This window comes from Scatophagus argus, chromosome 16 (genome assembly GCF_020382885.2).
Source record: "Scatophagus argus isolate fScaArg1 chromosome 16, fScaArg1.pri, whole genome shotgun sequence".
Classification (NCBI taxonomy): Eukaryota; Metazoa; Chordata; class Actinopteri; family Scatophagidae; genus Scatophagus; species Scatophagus argus.
Window position 1 is genome coordinate 928,619 of NC_058508.1, and position 22,847 is coordinate 951,465.

Below are 22,847 nucleotides of genomic sequence, written 5' to 3' on the forward strand. Positions count from 1 at the left end.
GACAGAGAGAAAAACCTACATGCAATAAACATCATAAATTACAAAGGACAAACATGACAGGTTGTTATAATTGGAATTCTGAATACTTCACACTACAAACTACAACAATGACTGTGTGGGTTATCAAAACTCAAACAGTAAAACTCAAATTAGCTGACGCCCTATTAGGTATAACCAGTGTCACTGACTGAGAGACAGTTAATCATAGACTGTATAATAATGTATGGGGCTATTGGTTTGTGGACTCTCACTGTGAAAGGGATTTGGCATTTGGGGGTTGGGGAGGAGAGGTACCAACTTGTCAATCTCAAGGTAGTCCTGCTCTAAAGCATACAATGCTTTATGGTCTATTTTACAGTTTATTTGTTTATTATTTATTTGAGGGCATAAATTACAGAAGTGAACATCAAGCTGTATTTTAAGAAGACTTGAAACTAGCAGCTGAGACTGTAAACTCATTGTGAAACTGTTTACCGTGATAAATGAAGTGAGAAGTGGGATCATTTTCTCATAAGATTACAGACAGTGAGATTTCTTTTTCAAACCAGTGTAGAACAGAGGCCCATGGCACTTCCGCATCACTTTTCAAACCCAGAAGGACTGTCCACTTAACACTTTATACTGTCTATGGCAGGGGTGTCAAACTCAAATACACAGTGGGCCAAAATTTTAAATTGAGCAAAGCCGCGGGCCAAGGTTGAACAAATGAACCTTTTAATATGGAACCAAACAAGTTTTGATTTAACAATGAATACTGAACAAGCAAGGCTTATATAACTTAAAAGTGTAGGCGTGCAAAATCGAGTTGCTAATAATACTAATACTAATAATAATAATTAAAAACATATCAATGGCATATTAAATAAAATTTAAATAAAAATGAATGCCTCCATTCTGTTTGCAGCCTTCTGAGGTAAATGTCAAAATTAGCTTTTTACACAGGCTAATAAATTTGAAAATAAAATAACATAACAACTATGAATAAATCAACCATTCAGGCCTTGGAGTAGCAAGAAAAAGTGCATAGAAAACGTATTTACTGCTCATTTTGCGACACACTGATCTACTCTGATGCGGCCAAGCCAGATACCTGGCATCTTTTCTTGGATGCCAGTTCATCAATGTCGGGGCTCAGGGTTTGAGCTGAGGAAACCTTCATTATCGAACAAAGGTGTTCGTCAGTCAGACATCTCCTGTGAGACGTTTTCGTCATCTTCATTGAAGAGAAAAGTTGCTCACATAGGTAAGTGCTACCAAACATGGAGAGCAATTGAGCAACTTTGGTGCGGAGCTGAGGCATCGTGTCAGGGATGATCTGTGGAAACTGTGTGGCCCCAACAGCACCAAACTTTGACTTCAGCGTTTCATCACACTGGAGTTCAATCAGCTCCATTTGGAGGTTGGTTGGTGCTTTTTCCACATCAACTGCGAAGGGATTACTAAGCAGTTCAAATCTAAGTTTCTGGACATCAAAGTCGCCAAATCGCCGGCTAAACTCAGCGCCGAGCACACTTAGTTTTGCGGCAAACTGTGCGCACACGGCGGTAGAGATCTGCGTTTTTATGGTTTGGCAGAAGGGGAAATGGCCAAAGTTTGCTTGTAGCATCTGATTCTCCCACAGGCACATCTTAGTTTTAAAAGCTCTCACTGACGCATACATATCTGTGATGATGCGTCCCCGCCCCTGCAGCTGCAGGTTCAGCGCATCGAGGTGGCTTGAGATGTCACACAGAAAGGCCAGCTCACACAGAAACTTTTGCCCCCGGAGCTCTGCTGTGTCCTTCCCTTTGCTTTCCAGAAACTGACATATTTCTTCATGCAGTTCGAGCACTTTTCCGCGGCTTCTGAACCACACTCTTCCAGAAAAGACTTAAACTGGCGGTGATTGAGACCTTTGGCTCTTATGAAGTTAACAACTTGTGTTACTGTGGTCATAACATCCTCCATCTTTAGCGCTTCACCACACAGGGATTCCTGATGTAAGATGCAGTGATAAACAGATAGTTCACCTGCACAGTTCTCTTCTCGCATCTTTTCACGAATCCTGCCCACCAGTCCATTCTTTTTACCACTCATCGCTGGCGCACCATCAGTGGTTAATCCCACAAGTTTATCCCACGGCAGGTTTATTTCAGTTACACATTTGCAAACCTCCTCAAAGGTTTCTTTTCCTGTGGTTGTGCCATGCATGGATTTAAATCCCAAAAGCTCCTCCGTAACACACAGATTTGAGTCCACGCTGCGGACGAAGACTGACAGCTGCGCAGTATCAGACGCGTCAGTGCTCTCATCCACAGCAAGGGCAAAAGAAACAAAATCATTTCCCTTCTCCATCAACTGGACATGCAGATTGGTGGCAAGCTCGCGTGTGCGCTCAGCTATTGTGTTTCTGCTCAGGCTTACGTTTGCAAAGACTTGCTTTTTCTCTGGGCACACTTGGTCACAAACCTTCATCATGCACTTTTTTTACAAACTCTCCCTCATTAAAGGGTCGGGCTGATTTGGCGATTTCTTCTGCCTTTACAGCAGCCTCACTTTGTGTTGTGGCTTTTGTGAACATTTTCTGTTGTGAAACCAAACCTCTTTTCATCTCCTTTACTTTCTGGCTCCTTTGAGCCGTGTCCAGGTCCTTATATTTGTCCTGGTGTTTCGTTTCATAGTGTCGTCTAATATTGTACTCCTTAGTTACTGACATGTTGGCTCCACAAACAAGACAAACAGGTCTGTCTTTTACATATGTAAACAGATATTCTGTCTCCCACCTGTCCAGAAAAGTTCTATTTTCTGCCTTTCTTCTCGTCATTTTTTGGTAGAGTAACATAGTGACAGCTGTAGTTTGAGGTCGCGGTGTGGTCTGGGGGAGAGGCACGGGGATGTGGGGTGCGCCGGGGCTTTCAGCTGAAGGAGTGTGCAAGAAGACGGATCACTACCTTCCTAATACATCCATGACCGCTACCATAGACGCTACTGACACAGACGAGGGGGCGTGTCTGCCTCTGTCCTGATTGACGCTCCAAAACAACAACAGAGCAATACCGGCGGGCCAGCTCTAATATTAATTTGAAATTGCCTCGCGGGCCAAATATAATTACACTGCGGGCCAAATTTGGCCCGCGGGCCAGAGTTTCACACCTATGGTCTATGGGAATAACCCAATCCTCTCTCTACATGGCTCTAGGCATAATGTAGCATGGGGCTACACCGACTGATTAGTTTTCATCAACTAATTGTGAAATGTTTTTTCACCAATTCAATTAATCTGATTATTAATTTATTGATTATTGCAAAAATTATTATTTGCTTAATATAACCATTAATTTATCTACAAATGTATCCCCTACAAGATAGATAGATAGATAGATAGATAGATAGATACTTTATTGATCCTGAAGGAATGTCAATACACTTTACAAAAAAAACCTCACTTTAAATACTTTTCAGTATCTTATTCAATCATGTAATTTTCTAGTATTAATATTCTAACTGTGTTAGGATATTAATTCGACAGCTAAACATAAATGGCTTAAAGACAACAAGGTGAATGTTGTGGCCAAGTCAAAACCTAGACCTCAGTCTAATAGAAAATTTGTTCCTGGCCTTGAAACAGGCTGTTCATGTTCAATTAATTAACATTACTTTGTAGAACTCTGTTTTCATTTTGACATTCAAGAGTTTTCTGTTGCAAATCTTTGTTGAAACAAACCAAATTACAAAATCAGCCATAATTTTACAACAAACTGGCTGCCTTATTCTGAGCAAGTCCCTCTTTTGCTGCCAAGACAGCCTTGACCTGTGGAGGCTGTAGTAGTACCATGATACTCGACTAGATGGAGATCTGGAGAATTTGGAGGCCAAATCAAGTGGGTAATGTACTCAGACCTGTCTTTAGCAGCGCAGACACTGCAGAATAAACCTATTCTTGAATCATCTGAAAATGAACATCATTTATAGGATATGATGATGAAGGAAGACATATTCACATGGATGGACCAGGTTCACTTCATGCCTTACAGGAGCCATGAGACTAAACACATTGTGTGTGTGTGTGTGTGTGTGTGTGTGTGTGTGTGTGTGAACTAACCATGGCTGATTGTATGTAGTTTGACTGTTCTGGAGATCTTCTCTTCGTAGTTAGGCGTGCAAGATTTCCGGCTGACTTTGGACTTGAACAAAGTGTTGACCAGCGTGGACTTCCCCAAACCACTCTGACCTGCAGGCAGATAAAACCAGTGTTTTAATCAGCTCATCAGTGTGTCTGATATTTATTTCTGCAATACCTCCCCCAATTTGTAAACAACGATGTTCACCTGAATCCGGATGCTGTTTGTTGGGTGTTGTATTGATCTTTGAAACATTTAAACATTTCCATACACACAGTAATGTCACTGCAGCAAATACTGTCTTCTATTTATGAAAAGACAGTACAGAGTAAACTCTCCAGAGGGAAAACAAATAAAATGTTTAGTTCCTGAAATTTTGACATGAATATTAAGCCTAACTGTTACTGTCATTATGTCAGGAGAAATAAATAATCAAATCAGGCTTCGGTGCATCATGCATAATAAAGTCTTATTTTGATAGTTTTGATAGTTTTTGATATTCTTCTTATCCAAGTTTCAGCAATGACACAAAAAAAAATATTTTTCCAAAACAGAAACATGTTTCTCTACAAAATCATGTGCTTGCTTTAACAAAAGAAGACAAAAGTTAAGTGTTAAAGCTGATCACATGGAAAATAAGTGACGGAAAAGGGGTCACTGGTGAACACAAAACAACAGAGCTGCTGCAGTCAAGCAGCAGTAAGCTGTTGGCCACCAGCTCTGATAAACCCACAGTACACTCCCTAGTGCCAGACAAATAACAACTAACAGGCAAATACAGTGGAACATTAGCAAAGAGATCTCCTATCCGACTCCATGAGTAGAGTTTTGGTGCATTCATATTTGTGTGTTGAACTACAGGCCAGGATGTTGGCATTCATTCATTCAACAAGTGTCTTAGACATGTCACACTATGTAGGATCCAATATGAGGGTCTGGATACATTTGCATTTAGGCAAGAGTGCATATATAGCCACAGAGGTAGACACTAATAGAAGACATATTCACAAACCTATTTTGATCCTACTTGTAAGATATTGTACACATGAAGTAAACTGTTGGTAAACTTGAATTATAAATAATTGTCAAGGGGAAACTTCCTTTTTTCCATAAAACAGCAGGAGAAGTGTATGTCATCTCTTTGTGTGAACGGGAGGAAAGAACAGGCAGCCTTAACTCTATAAACCACTTCCTCCTCACAGAATAATACTTCCTCTTCCAATGTTAAAGCAAAACAAAATATATTATCTCAATGATAAAGAGATGCAGCAACACCCAATCATCTCTCTCTCTCTCTCTCTCTCACACGCACACACATTTTTTATACTTATTTATGAGCACTCCCCTTGACTTAATGCGGTGATTACTATTTTTGTTTTATACATTTTTAAATTACTCTAATAGAATCCCCCCAAATATTTTTTTTAAGTATTTTTTTTTTCAACAAAAAATTGTAAAAGATTCATGTGAATCAATTTGGGTGATATACACCTTGATTAAAACAGGATCAGTATAATTTTTGGATTTATACATTGGACTGGATGAACAATGTTTCATGCTCATTAAATATGCATGACTTGCTGAGTCATCACCGGCTTCAAAAACACAAGTTCCAGCCATTGAGCCAAAACTGAAAAATCCTAAGTAGATGGTTAGCATAAAATAGCGTAAACAATGATGAGTCTCGATGAGCATATATTTGATAATTAGCATCATGGAAGCATTTTGCAATGATGAAACTGAAAAGATAATAGATTTGGACAGGAGCCACACAGTAAACCGCATTTAACTAAACTAATGATTGATCATTACAAATATGCTATGTTTAAAATATATAACGTAGTGACAGTGTGAGAAAAAAATTAATCATGTAAAAATCATTTAATACTATGTGGAGAATCAATTCAAGCCTGGAGTTTGGTATTTTGCCCAAATGACTTTGCCCTATTGGAAACTACAATATATAGAAAAAAGTATTGGGATGGGACTGTTTTTCAGGGGTGTGCCTCTTCACTTCCTGTGAAGGAAAATCTTAATGCTTCAATCAGACTGTGCCCCAGTGCACTAAGCAAGGTCTATACAGACATGGTTGGATGAGTTTGGTGTGGAAGACTGGTCCAACACAGAGCCTTGACCTCAACCCCATCAAACACCATTGGGATGAACTGGAACAGAGATTGTAACCCAGGCCTTTTCATCCAACAGCAGTGGCTGACCTCACAAATGCTCTACTGCATGAATGGGCAAAATTTCCCACAGAAACACTCCATAATCTTGTGAAAAGCCTTCCCAGTACAGTGGAAGCTGTTACAGTTGCAACACTAGTTATGTATTTAAAACATAAACAGTGTTTATGTTCAGGTTTGTGAGTGGGTGTTTCCCCTTCTCCAGGAAACCACTGCTTAACATTCTTTTTGCTATGCCTTGAAAATCAACCTGCAGAATCATGACACTTATCTGTGCTGGCAAGAAATAACATTAATCACTTCACCATCAAAATGTTCAGATGCATTTTAAACATTTGCATTAGCACAATGATTGTGTAAGACTCGGTGTGTCACACTGTAAATAAATAAAAATAACAATAATAAAAATCTGTGTTTGTGTTGATTTGTGTGAAACTCACCAACAACCATTATATTGAACTCGAAGCCGGCCTTCATGGTCTTGCTCTTCATCTGGTCTAGTACTGCCTCAATGCCCACATAGCCAAACAGGTCAGTTCCCCGGATCAAGCTCATCTGCAGGTCCTTAACCTCTGCCTCCAGCTCAGTTCCTTTCTTCATGTCTCCTTCCACCATTTCCTTCTCCTTCCCCTTCTCCTCCACCTCTGTATGAACCTCTACACAGTTCTCTTCTTTTTCTGTCGCGGAATTATGAGTACTCATGGTGGCTGGTTGTCCTTGGGTCTTGCCCTCGTGGTCTTGTCCCATGATACTTCTTTCCTTTTCCTGTCTCTCCTCCATTAGGGTGAGCGTGTTTGTCTCTAGCTCTCCAGCAGTTTCTGCAGATTCAACAATCAGTATTTTACATTCAACAAGTGAAGATAAACATTTGTATTCTATCTACTGTGCACAAACAGAAATGTAAAATTACAATCTGCGAATAATCAGTGGAGTGATGCTGATAATGAATTATGGACCTCCCCTATAATTGACATCCTCACAAGACTGAAAAAAAAGCTGTTCCATTGTACCTTATAATATTGAGCGTCAAAACTAAAGATAAAAAAAAGGGAAAACGATCTGCTGCATGCCAGGAACAATCCTGTGGGTACAGGTATATCTGGCAGGTGTAGGAGAACACCCAGAGCATTTCAGCATGCTATGTTTCTGTGTGGAAATGACAATCTATCTACCTTTAAAACCATGGATGTAATCACTGCAGGGGACATGTCTTCCCCCAATATTTCAAACATGGAAATTTTATTCAAACAAACTCCTTTGTCGAGTTCATGTAAACAGCAACAGTGAACACAGCAGCTGTGCGTGAAGCGCTAAAGCTGTACCTCCTGCAGACCATCGTTGTTTCAACCCTGGATGTTACCGAAACTGCGCCGGTATATTTTGGTACCTCAGAACAGAACTTTGATGACATATAATATTTGAGCCGAACTTTAACAGCAGGGAGAATATGGAACTGCTCATACAGACCATGGATGTACCTATTATAAGATCAGCTAATTATTTATATATATATATATACATATGTGTTTCCACAAGCGACAAGGATCTATATATTTGTCTGAGGCTAACACACATAAACACACACACACACACACACACACACACACACACACACTTCAGGCCTTTGTTGGCATATGTGTAAGTGAAATCTGTTCCTTCTCTTACCTGTGTGAGTGTGTGTAGTCTATTCTTTGCTGTAAGAGGATTGGAAGGCAGTAACAATCCTGCTGAGAACTTCAAACTAAGTGTGTGTGTTTATGTGTGTGTTTGTGTCGTCTCAAATACACTGATACACTCACGTTTGTGTGTATGTTACTTTGGGTGAACGTTCTACATGACTCAACAAGGCATTTTACGAGACCGTTAAGCTCAAAACACACACACACACACACACACACGGAGAGGGAGTGAGAGAGAGAGAGAGAGAGAGAGAGAGAGAGAGAGAGAGAGACTGTTGTTAGTGTTAGTCCACATAATTTAATCAGCTATAAATATCCAACTGTACAACCATTGGAGCAGAACTAATCCACAGGAGTCAAGACAGAGAAGGGCAGAGTGAGAGACAGACAAATCTGGATTTTTTTGAGACTCATTATAATTTACACTCTACTCAAGCTGTCTGTCAGCCTAAATCTGGCACACACATACAGGCAGGGACACGGTGCATTGAGGTTATACCATTACAATGCTTTGGCAAAGCACGCATGCCAACAGGTGCACTTGCACTTCATGCAGGTTAAAAATTAAGGACAGAGATGCAACAACGTTCAACTTCATTCAACATCCATCCGTCCATTTTCTACACCACTTATCCGTCAGGGTCGCAGGGGGGCTGGACTACAGGCCAGAGGCGGGGTTCACCCTGTACTGGACACAGACAACCACACACTCTCACACTCACACCTAGGGGCAAGCCGGAGTACCCGGAGAAAACCCACGCAGGCACAGGGAGAACATGCAAACCCCACATAGAAGGGCCCAGACCGGGATTCGAACCTGGAACCCTCTTGCTATGAGGCGACAGTGCTAACCACTGCACCACCGTGCCGCCCCTTCATTCAATATTTAAAGTTGAATCTAGTATATAGTAGTGGTGTAATGCTTAAGGCTCTGTTGGTATAATGGTGATGCACTTGGTGAAAAGAGCATTATGACTTGTTTAGGACATGACTCTCAAAGTTTAGGACTTGACCTGAGACTTTACTTTGAACTCAACTTAGGACTTAACCCCCCGGGAGTCGAGGTTATCATGTGACCTTTTCAAGATGACGTAGCTGCAAGATGGAGCCTCGCCGAGTCTCTGTTTTAAAAAGTTTTTAAATTTTGGAATATGTCAAATAAAACCCAAGTTATGATAAAGAATATACGCAATGCTTTTTTCTGAACATTGTTGTCACGTTTGCTGCGTGCTTGGTGCGAGTTTTAGAAATAATATAGTTTATAGTATAAGTTTTAAGTTTTATAAATAATTTGTGGTGCACTTTATTGTGACACCTGATTGTGTTGTAAGTAGCTGGAAACAGTTGTACAAAAATCGCAGTTGTAAATAACTTGTTGTTTACTAAATTTCTACATGATTTGTTGGGCGGCACGGTGGTGCAGTGGTTGGCACTGTTGCCTCATAGCAAGAGGGTTCCAGGTTCGAATCCTGGTTTCAATTCAATTCAGTTTATTTATATAGCGCCAATTCACAACAAAAGTTATCTCATGACACTTTCCAATTTGAGCAGGTCTAGACCAAACTCTTTAATTCCCCTTGAGCAAGCACTTGGCGACAGTGGCGAGGAAAAACTGCCTTTTAGAAGGCAGAAACCTCGGAGCAGACCCCGGCTCAAGATGGGCGGCCATCTGCCTTGACCATTTGGGTTGAGAGAGAGAGAGAGAGAGAGAGAGAGAGAGAGAGAGAGAGAGAGAGAGAGAGCGAGCGAGAGCAAGGGAGAGAGTCTGGGCCCTTCTATGTGGAGTTTGCATGTTCTCCCTGTGCCTGCGTGGGTTTTCTCCGGGTACTCCGGCTTCCTCCCACAATACCAAAAACATGCACATTAGGTTAACTGGCTACTCTAAATTGTCCCTAGGTGTGAGTGTGAGAGTGTGTGGTTGTCTGTCTTCATGTGTTGGCCCTGCGATTGACTGGCGACCAGTCCAGGGTGAACCCTGCCTCTGGCCCGTAGTCAGCTGGGATAGGGTCCAGCTCCCCCGCGACCCTGACGGATAAGCGGTTTAGAAAATGAATGGATGGATAGATTTGTTGACATTTACAATTTATAGGCAAGGCAAGGTCAACCATTTTTAAGCTGAAATTTAAGGTAAAATCAAATGTAGTCAAAAACAGACAATGACTCCAGAGGGTTAAACAAAGACTTAAGGCAAGGCAAAATAGTGACTTGGTTTATCCACACCTTTTACAACAGAAAATGGAAAAAACATGTAATGATGTCATGTCAGGTCAAGCCACACCAGGGCAAGTAAGGACCGTTACAATTTAGGTGTGGACTGGAACTATGCCATCTGAATTTCCCAAAAATTACAACATGTGAGGAGTGACTAATAAAGAGTTCTGAGGCAGTAGAATATTTAACAAAAAAAAAACAAAAAACCTAGAAGTTAGACTTTGGGATAAGATAAAATCTGACATTTAGAGATTTAATGACAGAAGATTCTACACTGGCAGAGGCACAGAGTCATAAGTTTTTTGGCTTACCCTAAAGTAGAAGGGGGTCTCTGCCCTCTCAGAAATCTGTAATTCTGTATATGTGTGTGTGTTTGTGTTCACACATTCCACTACAACTGGACAGTTGTTTTCTGGCATAGCTGTGATGCTACAGCATTGTTTGTTCCTCAAGTACAGGTTTTTAAACATGACAGAGTCGTTCAAACTGTTTTAATACAGATTTGATTCTATTTCTGAGGCAATTGAAACAAGCCTGGTCGTCTTGCCCAGTTGTTTCTTCAATCGTCAGATTACATTTGCATAAAGTTAGCCAGAGCTGAGCATGAAGGAACCACGCACACCATTTTCTGTTGTACAACACAAAATTACATCACACTAAAGCTGCCAATGATTTTAGTTTAGTTTTGAGTTCACAAACCAAACCAAACCAAAAAAAAACAAACATTTAAACAAGAAAAAGGACTCACATACATTAAAAACAATGACCAATACAACTTCTGATTACCAATAAAACAATCTAAATTTTGAGATATTCAAATATAAAAATCATCTAAATGACAGAAGAATATTGTCTAATGTTTAAGCTGTCTCTCTGAACTGAATCTCTCTCTCTCTCTCCCTCTCTCTCAACCCAACCGGTCAAGGCAGATGGCCGCCCATCTTGAGCCGGGGTCTGCTCTGAGGTTTCTGCCTTCTAAAAGGCAGTTTTTCCTCGCCACTGTCGCCAAGTGCTTGCTCAAGGGGGAATGTTGGGCTCTCTCTATTTTACAATTTAATTAAAGAGTTTGGTCCAGACCTGCTCTAATTGGAAAGTGTCATGAGATAACTTTTGTTGTGAATTAGCGCTATATAAATAAACTAAGCTGTACTGTTTTGCACAGACACATTGTCACTCATATGATCACTGTTCAGACTTCTGCAGTGATGATAATATATGAATCACAGAAATATAGGCTCCAGTGGTGTCTCTTATGGTACAACTCATTTGATCCAATGATACTAACCAGATAACTCATATAATCTCATAAAGGATATCTTGTGGAGTTTTTCTTTCACTTCAGTGCTCGATTATTCTCTTCATACTTCATCTATAATAATATTAGTTTATGGTCTATGTTTTCATATAACCTTTATGTTTTATGTTCTATGTGCTGCTGCTGTCTTTGCCTGGACATTACTGTTAAATATATTTTAACTCTGGAAGTACAGCTCATAGTTAAAGCAGGCAGTGGGTCTGTAAACTGTGGTGGATGTTTGTAACAGTTAAAATTTCTAGTACTAGAAGGTTTGTCTCCAACCTGTCTGATCAATCAAAAATGAAAATATCCGTTAGCTGCAGCCTTGTTACATGTTTCATGTTGCAAAGATTGGAATATGGAGTGCAGCACGTACGTAATTGAAAATACGCTCGGTAATCCATAAGTTATAGCAGTTTCTGAGTCACGGAATCCACAGCATTGATCTGTCTGATTCAACCGTTTGTAAGAACCTACCAAAGCTAGTAAACCCCCACACACCCCTCTCCTGTCTCCCAAAGTGGACCAGTCCTGTCAACTTTCATTGTTAGCCTAGGAGACTGAGAATACATACAACTACAGAGGATCAAAGCAAAAAGTCCTACCTTCTCTCATACACAAAAAGCCAGTTGTGTGACTCCCTGGTTGCCGGTGAACAGCAATGAAAACGCTAGGATGGAAGAGCGTCGCTTTCTGAACTCCTCTCTCTGCAAGGTTTGTCTGCTGCAACAGTGATGGCTCTGCTCTCTCTCTCTCTCTCTCGCTCTTTCTTTCCCTCTCTGACTGCCTCGCTCCCTTTCCCTGATGTCAGGGAGGAGGGTGAGCAGTGGAGAAAGAGTAAGAGACAAAAAGAGAGAAAGAAGGAGAGAGGGAGGGGGGTGTCGGTGGCTAAAAGCAGCTCTCGGATCCATTCACATGCAAATGGCCCAAGGAGCTTCCACTAATCCCTGAGAGGACAAGGACAACGCCTCCCCTCTTTCTCCTCACTCGTCATCCTCCTCCCCCCATCTCTTACTCAGCAGCGGCCAAGCGGTCAGTCAGTAGTCCATACAACACCTGTTCAATGCCTGTTCAAGTTGGGAATGCTGTACGTTCTATAACTCAAATTCAAAATGTCTGCAAATCGAGGAGAGGTCTGGGAACTGTCTGGGTTTAGGAATTGTGCATAATGCCACCCCAGTGATTCAAGTTTTCCAGAAACAAAGCAGGTGTGACTTGAAACACAACTTGTGTGACATATAATCACTGGCTTAATGATCATTTACTGTCCTTGTTATATGGCAGTTGATTTTGCTCCATGCTTGGCAGAGAAGGAGTTCACTCACTGATTGATAGGCTCCATTGCTCTCCAAAAACGACCGAAAACACATCAAAAGCATATCAGAGAGACACACTGTTGCCCTGGGTGACATGTTCCTTCATTACAGTGAATACACACACTGTAGTTGATAGCACCTTGCAGGCAGATATACTCACCTGAACAATGAATATTTTTTATGTTTTAAAATCTTTTTAACTAGTTTTTGTTTTTATTCTTATTTTTATTTTAATATCACTTATTGTATATCACTTGTTATTTTTATTATTAGATTTCTACTGTTTATTATTGTTATCATTATATTTTTTTTAATTTTTAATTTAAATTACTTTATTAATCCCAAGCTGGGAAATTACTTTATTAACCCATCACTGACTGAAACACACACACATGCAACATGCACTGAAACACACAGGAGCAGTGGGCTGCATCAAGCGCCCAGGGAGCATATATTGGGGGTTAAAAATGCAAAAAAAGTGCGCAAAAATGCTCCCCCCCTCCGGCTGATGTGCCCTTGAGCAAGGTACTTAACCCCCCCCAGTATGCTCCCCGGGCGCTTGATGCTGCCCACTGCTCCTGTGTGTGTTTCACTGCATGTAATTTGCTGGGTGTTGCATGTGTGTGTTCAACTAAGGATGGGATAAATGCAGAAGACGAATTCAGTGTGTGAATGTAAAAATATATACACTGTCAATAAAGCTGATTCTTCTTCTTAAGTGCCTTGCTCAAGGGCACATCAGCCAGCTAATGGAGGGGTGGGGACATTATCACTCCACCACACTCAAAATTTTCCTGCCCGTCCGGTGGGGGAATCGAACCAGCGACCTTCCGATCACAAGGCGCTTCTCCAACCTCTAGGCCACAGCTATTATCAGCATCTCATCTGTCTGAAAAGCACTTTTAATTGCACTAACCTACTAAATGTGTTAAGCAGCTATTGATAAATAACTTGACTGACTGATTGAAATGCGGATCCACTGTTGAAGATAGCACCCGGCAAATAAACTACTTCCCCTTGTCTGAGTAACATTTGATATCTACTGATCCTTTAAAAAATGAAACCATATAAAACTATAAATCAGTTTTTACAATTTCAGTAGAAACCGGTAGACTTTAAGAGCCACTGACAGCATAGGGAAGTCTGACATTTTGATCTTTCTATGGGGCTTGTTGACAACGAACTATTTAATTCAACGTACTACATCATAATTCTGTTAAATATTATTAATAATTTTATCAAATCCATATTATGAAATAGTATGAAAAGCATTAAAAAAAAACGCGTAAGGCCCCACAAGAGTGTAAAGTAACACATGAAAAGAATGCACCTTGTGAACGCTGTGGTCTAGTTAAAAGCTATTTAAAGGGGCTGAAAACAGGAAGCAGAGAGCTGGTCTTTACCTGGTGTAGAGACAAAGCAGTCAGCAGTGACACATACGTCCAACTGGGCAGGATGTCATATCACTGCCTGTGTGTGTGAGTGTGTGTGAAGGGGTGTGGAACTGTGTACTTATGTGTGAGTTTGTGAGTGTGTATGTGTGTGTGTGTGTGAGTATGATGCACTTCCTGACATATGGGGGGAAACTGTTTCCTGGTTCGATCTTCAGTTGCTATTACTCAACAGCAACATACTGTTAGATGACAATGTTTTGAGTATTACCATGTGTTTTATTCAGCACAGTTTGTGTCACTGTTTCCTTCTAGATGTATATGTGAACAAAATTCAATTTCAATTAAATTCAATAAAATTAACAGCAGCACACACGATACCGTTTTCTCTCTGGATTTTAAAGCTGCCACTGATATTTGGCCATATACAGGGCAACAGAACAAGCTGAACACACAACAACATCTGACAATTTCCACAACCAGCAGACCAACATGAGTATCCATTTGTAGTCAACTTTGTAACAATGATTTCATTTCCACAAACTTCTGTAAAAAATATCTGGCTCGTTGCAAGACGACACATTTCACATTATACATAAAGAGGAACTCCACTGACTTTACACAACACACCAGAGCCTGATTTCTGGTATTAGGAACTACTACTGTATATATGGAAAGAGTTGTATGAAGGACATTCGTGGCTCCAGAAGATTCGGCGTTAAGTTAAATAAACTGTCTCGAGTTGTCTGAAAAATAAGGGTTTGAAAATGAAAAAAATCTGGGGATGTCAGGCAATCTGTGTGAAGATCTCCAGGGTTACGATTTCTTTTTTAAGTACAAAATTTTATAAAATACCAATTTGGCTTGTCTCATTCCAACTATTAAAACCTTTATTATAACCTCTGTTAAAATGTAGAATAATAAAGTTCAGGATTGTGGTTTTTGATCTCAGGTGCTGAGATTTTTCTGAATTACCTGAATCTTTTGATGATATAATGGATTATAGAAGGTAAAATCCCTCAATTTCCCTAAAAGAAATTTTTTTGAAATGTTTTCCATTTAATATCTGGGGTTCTAAAGTTTCTCAATTCTGTTTTGAGAAATTTAACTTAATTAATTTTCTTTTTTTTCACATTTTCCCTGTTTCAACATCAAATTAAGAACTGTATCAACAATAAATAAAGTTTATTAGTTTGAATATTAAATGTATTTTTACGATAATAATCTGAATGTAAGCATTTTCAAATAATCATATTCTAAACATATTCTGTTTTTGCTTAGGTTTCTCACAGTGTCCCGACTTTTTTTGTAATCAGGGTTTCATTACTAACTTCAACTACTTTAAAACATGTTGACTTGAGTCTTCACATCCTGATTTAAAAGTCTGTTGTGTAGGATTTAGGGGGATAATATTCATAATTATGTTTTCATTTACCACAGATTATATTAAGTGTGGATGACACACAAAACTTTTATGTAAATCAAAATATGTCACACAAGGTCTACTTCCTTGGCATGTAGACATCCTAAGGCCAGGACTCAAACATCTGGGTCAGACTGGATCATGTACAGTGCAGTCCCAACAACTTCTTGTCTTATGGCTAAACATCAAAATTCAACAGACCATTGGGAAACTTCAGCTATTTTTCATCTCTAATTAACTTGGAAGAATCGTAATACTTCAAAGTACAGTGCCACTAAATGCCTCTGAGCCTAAATTAGACAGTTAATTCAGAATGGCTGCAGTCCCATTGGCTTTAGGTTACTGCACGGAGAGACTTTTTATGTCTTTAAAGGTGCCTACCAAATTTCGTCTGTGTAGGTGAATCGCACTGTGTGAACCTGTATGAGATGAAATTTTTGTCACAGACACATGTGCCAAGTTGTATGGGTTTTCAAGTATACAAAAGAACAATATCCTCCTGTTTCATGGTGAAACATTGAAATTTGCCACATCACCGTGGCAACGTTGTTCTATGGAAACTCACAGTATTTGCAATAAAGCCTTGTTAATGTCTTATGGGTTTTACATCAACATTTGAGGTGGATCAGGTCAACTCTCTAGAAGGAATACATCAGAGTATGAGAAATGTCATTTCCTGTTGTCAGTAGGTGGTGCTATGACTATAACTATACTGTAGATGTCTTCAGGCCAGACCTGCAAAAACAGAGGAAAAACTGCACAATAAATTCAAAATGGCCATGTCAAGGGTATGGCCCCGACAGGCATTTCTCGAAGCCTGGATGTGGGCCTACTGATTTTTTTTACATGTAACTTACGGGGACTTTGTCCATTTTTTTTTTATCCATTTTGCCAACAGTCCATAAAGATGTCAAGTTTTGAGCTTTTGAGCACCTTTAGGTCCTCAAAAATGTGACTTATTTTTGGAAGTAATAAAACTGAGGTCTTGCACTGTTTGGTGCTCCGGCCTGAAATAACCATTCTTCTATAATCATTTCCTATTCCATTTCCACCCAGTTATATACTGTTCTTGATGCATGCATTGGCTGGTACCCTTAATAATTAACTATAATCTAACTATTTAGACAGTGCAGCTGCGTCCATCTTGATAGTGTAGGTAGTGTAGAGATGCAGTAAATATGTATTATTATTATTTTTTATTTCAGGGAGAAGATACCCAGACCCGTATACCTATCATGTATCTTTCTTTCTTTCTTTCTTTGCTCTCACTTTAAAACACAAGCCAGTGCCCATGGTCACTATATAGTATCTTTCTGAGACACCTGTGTCATCACGACGCAATTCTACTGTAAGTTGATCAATGTTAATATCGAATTACTGCACAGCTCTTACATAGACACAAACACACACTGGTTTGCTGACAGTCAGAGGGAGGTTAGTAGAAGAATGTGGAGTGTGTGTCTGCGAGCAAGTGTCAACATGCAAACACCCAAGGCTGCAGCCAGAGGATCCCACTGATTCAATCTCTCCTTCTCTGTTCTCTCATTAATCCGTTTATAAAATCTGCATGGGTTTCTGCTGTGTATGAACTCAGTTTACCAACACAATCTTATCTGATGATAAGCTGGGTGAAGAACATTAAACCTGTATGCATGCAGTGTCATCATGTGGCCATCTGTAAAGCCTACTTAATTTTTCCTAAATTATGAGGCACAGACTCAGAGACTATTAATACTGAACTATCTTTCTTTTACAGGTTTTGTCACCCCAATTTCTTATGCTGTTTTCTGGGAGAAGACAAAGCACACAGCTTTAAGAGCTACTACTCTACAGGATGGTGAATTATGCAAGGATTCCACTTGACTCCCTCAAGTGGTGAAAAAGTACACCTGCAGAATCAGCACGCGTACATGCGCACACACACACACATGAATGTCAGAGATTTTCAGATGAGATATGCTGCTCTGAATGAGAGGTGAAAAGAACGTAGCATTTATCTAAACTTTCTGGGAAAAAACGCTGTGAAGGAAAATAAACTTCAGCACATAACAGCCTTCTCTTACAGGAATGCACAGTGACCTCAATCCTCCCTCTAAATGTTCTTTCCATGTTTTACTCTCAGAAAATATCTGCCTGTTTCTCTAGGGGCCAGATAACATGACAACGCAGAAGTGAAGATAATGCATAAGCTCTTACGGTTGTGTGAAAACACAAACATGTTATCTAAAGGACATTGTCGAGGACATACGATTCAAAATATGCGATTGCGGGATAGTTACATTCAACCTTATGGTGATGTCTGTAAATCTGTCCATACAACAAGTTGACCCAGGGAAAGATGTCTTGATAACTTCTGGTGCCTGTCAGATGATTTCTAATAATTTAAGTGACCTCCATGTCTTTCCACAATCACCAACACTTTTATCCATGACCTAGAATTTTGAAAATTTGTGGCCCAATTTCAATGAAATATGCTATTCATGGTTACCAGTTTCAATGTACAAAATGGTGGTACAGAGTTTCTCCCAGGAACTTCAACTGTTTTACTGAGTACAGCGCCTATAAAAAGTATTCACCCCATTGATAATTTCCCCTTTTATCGCTTTTATAAACTGAATCATAGTCAATATAACTTGACTTTCTTTGACAAGAATTTACAAAAAAACCTCTTTGCCATCTAAGTGAAAGATTAATGTAATATTGATTTATTAAAAATATATATGTAAAATAAATGACTGCATAAATTCGATGTAGATGCAACTTTGGTGGCAATCACAGCACTGAGTCTTTGTAGAGATGTCCCAATCAGGCTTGCACATCTGGACACTGCGATTCCACTCCAAATTCTCTATTGGATTGAGGTCTGGGCTTTGACTCGGCCACTCCAGAACATTCACCTTAATGTCTTTAAACTATTTCTGTGTAGCTTTCACTGTGTCGTTCTCTCCCAACTTGAAGTTCTCTTGCAGACTGAATCAGACTGTCCTTCAGAACTCTTTTCCAGTTGAACTCAGAGTCTCCCACATACCTTTGGGCAAACTCTAGTTGATATTTAATGTGAGCTTTCATCAACAGTGGCTTCCTCCCATAAACCTTTGACTGTTGAAGAACCCGGGCAACAGCTGTTGTCCATCTCAGCTAGTTCAACTCTTCATCATGGAAGTCAAAGGTGTGAATTCAAATAATAAAGATTAATACCTAACCTTCTAAGTTGATCCCAAAAGTTCAAAGTGTGCTGTCTATAAAAAAGTCTATACACTTTTGTACATTGGAGTATTGGATACGGAGTATAGGAGTTGGCTGTGGGGACAAAGTGGCTGCCAGGGATGACGGGTGCAGTCAAAAACATATTTTGACATCTCAAATAGCTCCAGGTTATCATGAAAATGCAGATTATTTGCCATTTCATGCATCATCAAAATTAGTCTCACATGCACTTTTCCTTGTCAGAGATAATGATAACACAATCGGAAAACAAAATCAACTACGGCATCATATCTTGTTTACAAATAAAATAAAGTAAGGGCATTAAGATTTTAAAAGTCCAGGTACAAGTACGGTTGGAGTGGCAATGAGTATGGCTTCTGCTTTGTCTTGGTTACGTTTGAGAAAATTCTGTGTCATCCAGGTGCTAATGGCATTGAGGCAAGTGAACAGATTGGAGGGAGGGAGTGTGTGGGAGTGCTTGGTGTGAATATAAATCTGCGTGTTGTCAGCACAGCAGTGAAAATTTAAACCATACTGACGTAGAATGTCGCCAGTCGGGAGGATGTACATGAGAAAGAGAAGAGGGCCTAGAACAGAACCCTGAGGAACACCATACGAGGGAAGTGAACTGGGTGACATAAAATTACCTGTAGAGAGAAACTGTTCCCTATCTGTGAGATATGACCTAAACCAGGAGAGTGGAGTGCCAGTGATGCCCAAGAGTGTCCAACCAGGTGAGGAGCAGTGTGTTGTGACAAACCGTGTCGAAGGCGGCAGCAGGATGCTGACATGGAACGTGTCTTTACTCAGTTATGCTCAAAGTAGGCTATCCCACGTTAGCTGCACAGCAGATTCACAGGTATTTCCCTCTCGCACCTCCTCTGTTATCCCAGAAGTTGTCACGAGACAGCTACATTAATAGTGATTTGGTTTCTCTTGTCCACACCATTCTGACATCAAAAAACAATACATTAGCAGCTATAATGCAAACCGGAAAGTTCAATCTGCTCTAAAGCCATGAACAATTACAGAGCACTTGCCTTTTCTCCCTCCTCATTTATTTTAATGTGTGTTATCTAGTGATGCACAGGTCCAGATTTTTTAATGCCTGCATCCAAGTGAGCTAATCAACACTGCCTGACCAGCTAGAATATGCACTAATCCACCACCTGAACCAGACCCCACCCACAAACTGCCAAAATGATGCAGTGTATTAGCACAACTGTCAGAACTGAGGACTAAGTCAAGGACTAACACAAAACTGAGCGATACAGCACTCTCAAAGGTTCTGATCCTGCTGGTCTTTCTCTTTTTGCTTTTCTCCCCCACCCATCATAGAGGAAAAATCTAGCCCGGGGATCAGCAACGCATTCACAGGAGTAAGTCAACCCGATCTTGAAATTGAACTGGCCCACATAGCCGATAAAGACTTTCCGGTGTCAAAATTCAAAAGCCTGACAGCTGATGTTGAAGATGTCACCCATCAGATAGCCATTCTGGCTCAAGACCACAAATGAAGTAATACTGAAAACCTCTTCAAACCCAACAAACTTGTGTTTGAAACATGGAATGCCATTCCCAACACTTACATGAACATGAAGAAGTATGCATTTGCAGTCTTGGCCATTTTTGGATCAACAAACTTACATATGTGAACAGATTTTCTCAAGCATGAACTACATGAAAGCCAGATATTGCTCCTAACTCAGAGGTGACAGCCTGCAGTCCTGTGTGAAGCTCAAAGTCGAATCTTACAGCCACAATATAGACAAGATCTGCAGTTATGTTCAGAAACAGAAATCACATTAAACAGGCGAGAGTACTATGCTTTATTGGCTATTGTTTTGCTAAAAAAAATATATATATATATTTTAGACCATGAATGATGTAGATCTGTTTTATGTCCACATGCAATGGTGGATTGCTGCACAAAAAAATTAAAACAGAAGAGGATGATATCGCACAGAAATGGACTTTAGAGGTAATTAAATACACACTGGCCTATTTTTTTTTTTGTTTAGTCTTTTTAGGCTATTAGGCTGCAGCTATATGTTTTACCTTTTTTTCCCCAAGAAGGTTACTACCACTATTTACTACTGTTTGATTCATTTTCCACAAATACAGGATGGACTTAAATAGGTCTGCATGGTTCTCTCATAGTAGCTTTTGTACATATATATCATTAATTATATATAAAACTTTATGAGCTGTGTCACCTGCACTTTAAGGGTCAAATATGTTTTGTGTCTCCAGACAAATTATATTTGGCGGAAGAAGGGGCAAAAATAGCTCTTGATAGTAAAGGTTGCAGACTCCTGATTTAGCCCGACAAACAGATGAACTGTTCAAAATGCAGCAAAACAAGTAACATTTCATGAAAGACATGAACTCCATCTCTCTCTCTCTCTCTCTCTCTCACACACACACACACACACACACACACACAGACACACACACCATGCATCTCATTGTCCACACCCCTCCTCTCACAATCCAGAAAATTCTGGATTATTATCTGATTTTTACAGGAGCTGGTAATATAAATGTACCAGTTGTTTAATACAGATCAGAGATCAATAACAAATTACATGCAACAGCTATACTTGTTCATCAGATGTTGATCATTTCCACACAGAAACTTCTTAATAGCCTTAACTTCTGTAAATAAGCTCATGTAACCCTCATAGCGGTTAGGGTGTCGGACCCGTAACCGGTGGATCGCTGGTTCGATTCCCTGATCCTGAGGGAAATTCAAGATATTTATACGACTATGTTTAAAAGTTAACACAACCGCCAGGAGCAATGATGATGTGAAGCAATGATCAAATGCACAAAAGTGTCAGAGAAACACTAAAACCCAAGATATTAGCGAACGCTAAGAAGTCAAATACGTTCCTCTCCTGTGGAACCATCTTTTGATTTCAGACTGGGAGACAGACTTCCTCTGCTGGTGTTTAAGAGTAGACTTTTGATAAAGCTTATAGCTAGGGCTACCATATGCTTACACTGCCAGGGGACTTCCCATGATACACTGATACACATTTTAGACATCAAACGTACCCAACAGTTTCAAGTAATACCACTGCAATTCTAATACCCTTCTCCAAAAAGACCAAGTACAAGGAATGACTGAGGGCTTTCATGATAGTTTCATCTCTCAGACCCAGTAACTGAACATACCATGGGTAGACTGTACTTTTGGTCAACCTGGGTTCGCCAAGTTAGCCCCAGCCCTCATGAGGACATTGACTGTGATATACAAGCACCCCAAATTTCCCTTTATATATACTTGTGATGTTAGGTATAATATTTTCCACTGTTATAGTGACATGTTTAGACTAGTGCAATGACTTACGCAGGTATTATGTTTCTCTTAATGGGTTATTTTGTTGCTCTGTAAAATGCTGACTGTCATACAGAAAGGGGAGGCACAACATCGTTCCAAAGCTGTTCAACCATTTCTCAAGTACTTCTGATGAAGTATACCGGCGCCTTGAAAGCACTTTATACTCATCCTGTCTTCCAAAGAAGCAAACCTGAAAACCTTGAGCCTAAAGCTTTACATAAAAAAAGAACTGGGACTGGAACTTGTTCAGTGTCTCAGCATAAGGTAGTTTATTTACCATTACAAATGAAAATTTCTGTAATCATCATTGTTGGTTGTTGCTATGGGAAATCTGATTGTCAGACATATGAGACTTATGACACTTAAGTGCTACTGTAGAGATAAACAGACAGAAAATCACATTATATGTCTTTATGTTTTTATTTTGATTTCTTTTCTTAGCCACACATATTATAACTCTAATCTATATCTTAAAATCATTAAGAAGAAGAAATTTCCACTTGTTTCCTTCAGCTTTGCTGTTATCCATGTTATCCTGCCACAGTTTAAAATCCATCAGCATTGTTGTCATGCTAAAAGAAGCAAAAGGCTGAACAGGAAGAATAAGTGCTTATTGTATGTGGGCACTGCAAACAGACACACCCTGAACTACAGAGGGTTATGTACACATACAGCTGCACCTCACTATTTA

At 39.9% G+C, this 22,847-nt stretch overlaps 1 protein-coding gene across 4 annotated transcripts in view; it reads right to left on the bottom strand.

The window, feature by feature from the left end:
- Positions 1-22,847, bottom strand: part of sept12 (septin 12) — a 62,972-nt gene that overhangs the window by 17,744 nt on the left and 22,381 nt on the right. The window contains exons 1-3 of one of the 4 annotated variants that reach the window (XM_046414574.1): positions 14,193-14,448; positions 6,727-7,104; positions 4,082-4,210 (exon numbers count right to left, since the gene is read on the bottom strand). In XM_046414574.1, coding sequence (XP_046270530.1) covers positions 4,082-4,210; positions 6,727-7,066 — 469 coding nt within the window. In that variant the 5' untranslated portion in view covers positions 7,067-7,104; positions 14,193-14,448. Of the gene's footprint in view, positions 1-4,081; positions 4,211-6,726; positions 7,105-8,085; positions 8,111-12,078; positions 12,986-14,192; positions 14,449-22,847 lie in introns of those variants that run through there. The other 3 variants (XM_046414572.1, XM_046414575.1, XM_046414571.1) reach the window with 3 other exon arrangements.